Source organism: Elephantulus edwardii, unplaced genomic scaffold (assembly GCF_000299155.1).
Source record: "Elephantulus edwardii isolate Elephantulus edwardi_28Jun2011 unplaced genomic scaffold, EleEdw1.0 scaffold00350, whole genome shotgun sequence".
NCBI lineage: Eukaryota > Metazoa > Chordata > Mammalia > Macroscelidea > Macroscelididae > Elephantulus > Elephantulus edwardii.
The window spans coordinates 1,352,400-1,362,281 of record NW_006400100.1 but is presented as its reverse complement, the minus strand read 5'-3'; the positions used below and the strand labels follow the sequence as shown (position 1 = coordinate 1,362,281).

General features: G+C 41.4%; 1 protein-coding gene across 1 annotated transcript in view; it reads right to left on the bottom strand.

The window, feature by feature from the left end:
• LOC102858607 (zinc finger protein 18-like) overlaps positions 1-9,648 on the bottom strand; it is a 24,296-nt gene extending 14,648 nt beyond the window's left edge. Inside the window, exons 1-3 of the mRNA XM_006901933.1 lie at positions 9,304-9,648; positions 5,582-5,794; positions 2,880-2,958 (exon numbers count right to left, since the gene is read on the bottom strand). Of these exons, the coding sequence (XP_006901995.1) occupies positions 2,880-2,958; positions 5,582-5,794; positions 9,304-9,648 (637 nt within the window). The remainder of the gene's footprint in view (positions 1-2,879; positions 2,959-5,581; positions 5,795-9,303) is intronic.
• Between the last annotated feature and the right edge of the window lie 234 nt (positions 9,649-9,882).

Below are 9,882 nucleotides of genomic sequence, written 5' to 3'. Positions count from 1 at the left end.
CCCAGGTCCACTCCACTATACAGCCTTCGCTCTGGACTCCTGTCTTGACAAAAATACCTAATGACATTATCCCTCTTAAACAGTTTTCTCCCTCATCTGTTTCAATGTAGTATACCCATCTTTCTCAGTGTCCCCCATACCCTGATGTCAGTCCTGTTTTATAACAGTGGCACCATGCAGTATTTGTCCTTTTGTGACTGAGATATTTCACTCAGCATAATGTCCTCCAAGGTCCCCCATTCTGAATAATATTGCATGAGTTTCTTGTTTTTCAATGTAGCGTAGTATTCCATTGTGTGAATATACCACAGCTGCTCTATCCATTTGTTTGCTGATGGGCATCTGGGTTGTTTCCAACTTCTTGCTATTGTGAACAAAGCCGCGATAAGCATGGGTGTGCATATATCTGCTTGGATGTCAGCTATGGTCTCTTTATTCCCAGTAGTGGAATTGCTAGGTCAAATGGTATCTCTATTTACAACTTTCTGAGAAAGCACCTTCCACAGTGGTTGAGCACCATTTTACACTCCCACCAACAGTGAATAAGGATTCCAGTTTCTCCACAACCTCGCCAGCATTTGTGGCTTGCTGTTCCGTTAAATTTTGTTCTTCTGACTGGGGTGAGATGATATCTCATAGTTGTTTTGATAATTATTGACATTTTAATGAAAGTTTATAGAGAACTTAGAATTCCATTCATTCATTGTTGCACATTGTCCTTCCTGCCTCCCCCAGTTTTCTTTTCTTTTTGGAAAAAAATGTCTTTCACTGTTGTTATAATTTCCCCCTCCCCAGTCCACTTTACTATGCAGCTCTTATTCTGGATTATTTGTCATATAGGCATTATGCAGTATTTCTCCTTATTTGACTGAGATATTTAACTCAGTATAATGTCCTCCAGGGTCACCCATTTTGTATAATATTTTATGAGTTCCTTGTTTTTGAGTGCTAAATAGTATTCTATTGATTGAATATACCACAGCTTCTCTATCCATTCTTTTGTTGATGGGCACTTGGGTTGTTACCATCTATTTGCTATTATGAGCAACACAGCTATAAACATAGGTGTGCATATATCAGCTTGGGTAGCAGTTCTGGTTTCTTTAGGGTATATTCCCAGTAGTGGAACCGGTGGTTCAAATGGTATTTCTATTTCCAGCTATTGGAGAAAGAGCCATACTGTCTTCTGTAGTGATTGCACCATTTTACACTTCCACCAACAGTGAATAAGGGTTCCAGGTTCTCCACAACCTCGCTAGCATTTGTTATTATCTGCTCTGTTGAATTTTGCTATTCTTACTTGGGTGAGATGTTCTCCACAACCTCGCTAGCATTTGTTATTATCTGCTCTGTTGAATTTTGCTATTCTTACTTGGGTGAGATGATACCTCATAGTTGTTTTGATCTGCTTGTTTCTTATTTTTTTCATGTGTTTTTTCACCACGTGAATGTCTTCTTTGAAGTGTCTGTTCTTATCCTGTGTCAATTTTTCAATTGGGTTGTTTACCTTTATCTTGTTGTGGTGCTCGAGTATTCTATAAATTCTAGGTATAATCCCTTATCAGACATGTCATTACCAAATATTTTTTTCCCAGAGACTTATGGCTTTCCTTTTTTACCCTGTTGGAGAAGTTTTGTTGTTTTTTTTTTTTGTTGTTGTTGTTTTTAAATTTTATTTTATTGGGTTTTTTTGTGTGTACTGTCAAATTTGAACTGACTGGTACAAGAGGAGACTGTTCTTCCTTCTCCTGCAGAGCATCTGCTGGAGAAGTTATTTGATGTGCACAGAAATTTGATTCTTAGAAGGTGCCATTCATCTATGTTATACTCTTCTGGCTGTAGGTCTACATTTATGTTTTAGGTTGTATTTGTTGACTGGAAAACACACTGGATATATGTTTTTCCGTCTCCCACATTCTTTATTCACTCTCCAAATCACTTACGTGTAAGAGTCTGACATTCCCAATATTGAAATGCAATCTAGAATTCCAAGGTAAAAAGCAAATTTTGGCCAGTGCCAATTTGCAAAACAGAGGGAATCAACAACACTGAAGTTAATGGTATTTCAGCCCCATCCAAAGACAAGACTGGTCTCTTCAGACAACAGGCACCACACCCTGTAATCCCTTAAGATTTTTTAGTTTAGAGTTCAATGGATGAGTTGTCATGAATAAAGTAGCCTCATAAGGAAAATTCTCTGGTGGCTTACTGGTGTGGAACTGTACTGTCAAAAGTCACCAGTTCAAATCTACTAGCTGTTCTATAAAAGAAAGGTGTGGAATCTCTTCCCATTCGATTTACTGATTCTGAAAACCCACTGGAGGGAGGGTCAACTATGAGTCAATTCCAACTGCACAGTTCATGACAATACATAGAAGTAGAGGGAGCTCATAATGGCCCACTCTATATGGAACTGATCAGCCAAGACAGAGGTGTTGGCTCTGTAGTGCTTCAAAATCCATAGTCGGCTCCACAGGACAAAGTTGGGGAGTCTCCTCTCATGTGATTTATGTTGCCGTCGAGTCACAGGTGATTCATAGTGACCCTATGAAGGAGAGTCCTCGATGCTTGGGTGCCATTCATCCTCTCTCCAGGTTCATAGGGTTTCTGGAGGCAAGCTATTATGGAAGTGGATGCCACTCCTCCTTCCAAGCTTGTTTTAATCGGGGAGCTCCACCCCACTCTCTGTCTGCATTGGGTAGCCAACCAGTAACGCATTTGACACATCAGTGTCACAGTGTTCAGGCTCACGGCAAGCACAAGTGACTGCTGTATGGCAACTTGTACAGCAGGGCTATACAACCTAGAGGAATGTCTGAACAAAAACAGTGAAAGGGTGGCCCGAGGGTCGCAGGCCCAAGGGCCCTACAGTGTCTTACCTGCCTGGCACACCCAAATGCTGGCAATCTCCTTGCCCCAGACTCCCAGTTCATCTGACAAGTCCGCTCTGTCCACGCCCTAGTGGGGCCAAAAAACCACCATGTGTGCGCAGAACCCAAAACCTACCGCCCCTCAAGAAGGCAGAGTCTGAATTCAACTGGCATTAAATACCCCAAGGCCCTAGGCAGAGCGTCACCTTTCAATGTCTTACCAGCCCGGCACACCCAAATGCTGGCAAACTCCTTGCCCCAGACCCCCAGTTCACGTGATTTATATATTCCACAAACCTGCTGAGGAATTAGCGATGAATCAGCTCTGACTCGACAAGAATGAGTTTGAGGTTTTTGCTGTGCAGAACTAGAGACTCAAAAGAGGAAGTCCTACTATCTTCTGGTTCTACGACCTTCAGGAAGTTGTTAATACTTTCTGAGACTTAGTGCTCGCCTAAATTCTCATCAAGAATGTGGGGACATCAACATCATGTTTACAGATCCCTGATACATGATGCATCATCTACTTGAAGAAACATTGTACTATTACTTCAAAGTCTTCATCAAGTTACTGTTGTTATCTATTGAGCCCATTACATATCATAGAAATTCTATAATTAGACAAAGGGAAGGAAATAGAAAGATTTAAGAAATAAAGGCCAAAAAATTGTCCAAATCATTTGAGAACCATAATCTCACAACCAGGCTAAAAGAACTTCAGTCACAAGATACATAAACAAGATGACTTTCACGTACACTACAATCAATCTTTTAAAATCAGAAGGAAAGTGAGAAAATAGAAGAAAGGAAGGAAAACACCTCAGGTGCAGAACAAAGAGAAAATATGGTTTGATTCCATTTTATATAAAATCCCAGAAAACACAAGTAAATCTATGATGACAGAAATCAGATCAGCAGCTGCCCAAAATGGGAAGGGAAAGGGCAGCAAAAGGGAAGAGAGAGGGAGTGTAAATACATAAGAGGACACATGGGGATGATGGACATGCGTCTAACAGTAAGAGGAAAGACCACTGGATGACATTAAGAACTGAACTTTATTCTCTCCCAGTTTAAATGGCCAGGAGTCCAAATTCAGGGCAGTAGCTCCACAGGAAGGTTTCATACTGTCTGCTCTGGAGAAAAGTCCTTCAATATGTGAGCCTGGCATTCCTTGGTGATGTACCAGTGTCTCAGTGACTCGTTGCCCTAGGCCTGTGAGGGTCTCAGCACAGGACCCAGATCTAAAGCATGCTCTCCACTCCTGGCTTTTTGTTCTTGGAGTTAGTAAAATTGTTCTGCTCTAACTCACTTCCTTCTTCTTTTGTCTGATATCTGATCACAAGTCTTTTTCTACCTTTGTTAAGGACCTAGGTTCCCTAATTCTAAAGGGCAATTAGAAAAACACTGTGCCTTGAGAAGACTTGTGAAATTCATGCTTCTCTTCAGACTTATTATATTTATAAAGACTTAGGTCCGTGCCATGGTCTTCGCAATTACTTGTTATGCATCACAGAGCTGGACAATGACTAGGATGATGGATGCAGAATTGAGGCATTTGAGTTGTGGTGCTGGAGAAGAGTACTAAAGATACCATGGACTGCCATAAGCAGACAGGTCTATCTTGGGGATGGTGAAACCAAGTTTCTCTCCTTGGAGGCAAGAATTTTGAATTTCTGTCTCACATACTTTGGGCACGTGGCCAGGAGGGACCAGTTCATGAAGAAGGGTGAAGGGACAGCACAGGAGAGGAAGACCCTGGATGAGATGGAATGACAGGGTAACTGGGGCAATGGGATTAGGTGTTGCAGAGTCAGTGAGACTGGCTCAAGACAGGGCAGGGTTCAGGGCTATGAGTCACAGGTGACTTGACAGCACATAATGCCAAAAAAAATTACTCCTGAATGCTCAAAAATGGTTCAGAGGCAAAAAAGTAGAGAAATCCAGCTCACCTGCGATGATGCTTGGAGAAGTGAGCCTCCTGAGTCCTGGTCGCTGATGAGCCTTTCCTCCGGTAGGGCAAGATACGGGGAGCAGTAATCACTGAAGTGAGAAACAGAAAGTTTTTTGTTGTTGTTGTTTTTTAAACTTTTAATTTTTATTTATTATGTGTATGTGTGTGTGTACCGTCAAATCAGATCTGACTGGTACAGAAGGAGATTGCCCCTCCTTCTCCAGCAGAGCATCTGGTGGATTCGAACCGCATACCTCTGGCATTGCAGTGCAGCTTCTTGCCACTAGGCCACCAGAGCTCCCTGAGAAACAGCAAGTTTTGAGAATCTAGATGCTCTCTTCAGTCATTCCACAACGGGCACTGATTTAAAATTTTTTTAAAAAAATCAGAAAAACATTGGCAAATTAGAAGTGATACTTCCATTGAGAATTTTTTATAATTTTTTATATTACTCTGATTTATTTACAAAGTCTGAATACATTGTTTTTTTCACAAAAGGTCCTTTCCTCATTCAGAATTTTAAGATTTGTACAAAGTCCAAATAACTCTTAATACGACAAAGGCCTTCATCCACATATTCTCTGCCCTACTATATCAATTCCCAAATCCAAATGGTCAAATGAAGACACAGAATTTCTTAATCAGAGTGACTTGTGAACATGAACCTTGTTCCAAAACCTTCATGGGACACCACAATCTGAATACACTTTCAACTCAGACAGCCAGGAACCTAATTTTTGCTGGGAGTCCCGAACACCACCATGAATAAGAACAGGCCCTCATCTAATTCCGGCTCAGTGTCTGCTTCCTCTTTGATGATGTGGTTCAGTTGCTGGTCAGGCCCTGAATTTGCATAATGAAGTCCCAGCTCCTCAGACATCACCTCAAGACTGGCCTCTGCCTCTGGCACTTGGTAGCTTGTAGATTCCACCTCCGCAGGTGAGCTTTCCTGTCCCAGAACCTGACTGCTGATCTAAAAACAAGTTACTACAGGATGCTGAGTTAGGATTCCTGAAATCATTGTGAAGTCCAGATTACAGAACAGTCCTTAGGAACAGATAACAAGGAAAAGCTAGTCACTTTCATGTTTTTACTCAGCAGATATTCCAGGTATTGATGGAAATATGACAGACTGGCTAACTGCTGACACAGAACCAGGCCTCCAAGACCTACAAGACAGGTCTGTAATGAGTTTCAACTGGAAAGTCTGTATTCATTAAAACATAACCAAATAAAATAAAGCTAGGTAGAAACACAAAGGATCTAAACAAAGAAAATTACAAAACATTACTACTACAAGAAACTAAAAGAGACTTGGAGAAAGGGAAGACTATATCTTGTTCTTGGATAGGAAGACTCAATATTGTAAAAATGATAATTCTTCCAAAGGCAATCTACACATTCAATGCAATCCCAATACAAATACCAATTCCTTTCTTCAACGAGATGGACAAGGCAATATCCTATTTCAGTTGGAATGGAAAGAGACCCCGAATAGGCAAAGCACTTCTTAAAAAGAGAAACAAAGCAGGAGACATTTCACTCCCTGATTTCAAAAGCTACTACGCTGCTGTGGTGGTCAAGACAGTGTGGTACTGGTACAGTGACAGACACAAAGATCAATGGAATATAATTGAGAAGCCAGAAATCAGCCCTATGGTTGACCTACGGTCAACTAATTTTTGACAAGAAGATGAAATCATTTAAGTGGGGAAATGATGGGCTTTTAAGGAAACATGTTGGTAAAATTGGAAAATTATCTGATGAAAACCCTCACCTCACACCATACGCAAAAACCACCTCAAAGTGCATCAAGGACCTAGGACTAAAACCAAGGACTATAAACTTCATTAGAGAAAAGCTTGGAAGAACTCTAGAAACCCTAATTGGTAAAATGAAGTTTTCCAAACATACTGGTAAACCTACAACCAGGAGACTATAAAATAGATGAATGGGACCTTCTAAGAATCAAATCCCTGTGCACATCAAAAAACTTCTCGAACAGGGCAAAAAGTGAAACCAATAACTGAAAAAAAACATTTGGTAATGACATGTCTGATAAGGGACTTATATCTAGAATTCACAGAATACTCAACCACCACAACAAGATAAAAAACCTAATTGAAAAATGGACATGGATATGAACAGACTTCAACAAAGAAGACATTCAGGTGGTATAAAAACACATGAAGAAATGTTCAAAATACCTAGCTTTAAGATACTTGCAAATCAAAACAATTCTATCATCTCACCCCAGTAAGAACAGCAAAATTCAACAGAGCAGAAAACAAATGCTGGCGAGGTTGTGGAGAAACTGAAACTCTTATTCACTGTTGGTGGGAGTGTTTAATGGTGCAACCATTCGGGAAGGCAATATGGTGCTTTCTCATATAGCTGGAAATAGAAACACCATTTGACCCAACAATTTCACTACCAGGAATATACCCTAAAGAAACCAGAGCTGCCACCCAAGCACATATATGCACACCCATGATTATTGCATTATTGTTGTTGACAATAGCAAAGAGATGGTAACAACCTAAGTGCCAATCAACAAACAAATAGTAAGAGAAACTGTGGTATATTAACACAATGGAATACTATGCTGCATTGAAAAACAAGGAACTCTGGTGCAATCACTGTGGAAGGTGGTATGGCGCTTTCTCAAAAAGTTCCAAGTAGAGATACCATTTGACCCAGCAATTCCAATACTGGGAATATACCCTAAAGAGACCATAACTGACATCCAACCAGATATATGCACACCCGTGTTTATTGCATCATTGTTCACAATAGCAAGGGGTTGGAAACAACCTAAGTGCCCATCAATAAAAGAATGGATAGAGAAGCTGTGGTATATTCACACAACAGAATACTACGCTGCATTGAAAAACAAGGAACTCATGCAATATTATTCAAAATGGGTGACCCTGGAGGACATTATACTGAGTGAAGTATCTCAGTCACAAAAGGACAAATATTGCATGGTGCCACTGTTGTAAAACAGGACTGACATCGGGGTTGTGGGAGACTGATAAAGATGTGTTCAATAATGTATATTTCATTGAAACAGATAAGGGAGAAAACTGTTTAAAAGGGATAGGTGATTAGGTATTTTTGTCATGACAGGCGTCCTGAGCAAAGGCTGCATAGTGGAGTGGACTTGGGGGAGGGTTTGTAAAACAATGAAAGAATTTTTCTTTTACTTTTCCAAGAAGGTAGTGTATTGGGGGGAGGACTGGGATGGGAGAAAAGAGCAACAATGAATGAATGTAAACCCAAAGTCTCCGTAAATCTTCATTGAATTTAATAATAAATTAAAAAAAGAAAGAAAAACAAGGAACTCATGAAATATACAAAATGGGTGAACCTGGAGGACATTAAGCTGAGAGAAAGGTCTCAGTCACAAAAGACCAAATACTGCATAATGCCTCTGTTGTAAAACAGAATTGACACCCGGGTTTGGGGGAAACTAAGAAAAGAAGGGATAACGAAGGTCAGGGACAAGATGGTGCCCCCGGTGCCGGTCTCTCCGCTCATCAAGCTCACCCGCTACTCCTTGCTCATCCTCGGCATGGCCTACGGAGCCAAGCACTACAGTTACCTGAAGCCGCGGGCGGAAGAGGAAAGGAGGATAGCGGCCGAGGAGAAGAAGAAGCAGGATGAACTGAAGCGCATCACCAGAGAACTGGCAGAAGCCCAGGACGATACCATACTGAAGTGAAGTTCCTCCGAGCTGACCTGTCCTGGAGCAGCAGTGGGCGAATAAACCTCCCGTGCGCTCTGAAAAAAAAAAAAAAAAAAAAGAAAAGAAGGGATAAATAATGTACGCTGCATGATGTGGTAAAACAGATGAGTATAAGAACTGCTTAGGAGGAGTATATGATTACATATTACCTGTAAAATAAGAGTCCAGAATAAGAGCTGGATAGTAAAGTGCACACAAGGGTGGGGAATTGTACAATAATGAAAGAATTTTTTTTCCCGTAGGGAAAAGCAAACGGGGGTGGGCAGGAGGAAAATGTGCAACAATGAATGAATGGAAATCCACAGTCTCTATAAACTTTCATTAAAATCTCAATTAGAAAAGAAAAATCCTAACTTAACCAAATGGAAACATTGGAGGTTAAGTTAGAATGGAACCACACCTTGTACTTTTAATTCCTAACACCTAGACTGTGGAAAGTCAGTAACACACAAAGGTAAAGAAAACAAATCAGCTGTGGAACGGTTCATTGCAACTCACAGCAATATACCACGAACAGAGGAGCTCTTTAGGGTTTTCATAGCAATAATCTTTATGGGAAGTACAAGAGAAGACCTTTCTTTTAATGGTGTCACTTGTGAGTTCATAGCACCAACCCTGGGTAGTAGTCAAATACTATCATTTGTAACAATCAGGGACCTGACAGGCACACAGAGCCATAGATGAGGCAGGTAGATACCCCAACAGGACCCTAGATCCCAATACCCTCTGCTTACCCACTGCCACAGTCTGTGGGGTTCGCCCTTCAAGCTCTCCACTAGCGTCACGGCCTCCTCTCCACTGTGGGGACACTGTGTGCACACCCACATCTGGATCTCTCCAGGCAGGATGCTCAGGAACTGCTCCAACATGAGGAGCTCCAGGATCTGCTCTTTGCTGTGAACCTCTGGCTGCAGCCACTGAAAACAGAGCTTGCGAAGTTGATTCAGGGTCTCCTGGGGCCCAGAAAACACCTGGTACTGAAAGCATCTGAAAAGCTGTTGGGCAGCTTTGGGGCTGGAGACTTCCCCTTGAGGGCCAGTAGCTGCTCCAGGGAGTTGGAGATCCTCTTCCTTAGCCATCACTGGGCTTGTCAAGTTCTTTCACATCAGCAAAGTCCTTTGAGATGTAATGGTGCTCTGGGGAGAACTAGATTTTCACACAGCCTCCTGCAGGGACACTGGGGAAGGAAGGAGTTCCAGTGATGCACAGAGAACAACATGATTTTAGAAACAAATTCACATGCACTGCTGAGAAACCTTGGAATCAAATATAATCTCTGCAACTGCCCAGTGGATTGAAAAAGAAAAGCAGCT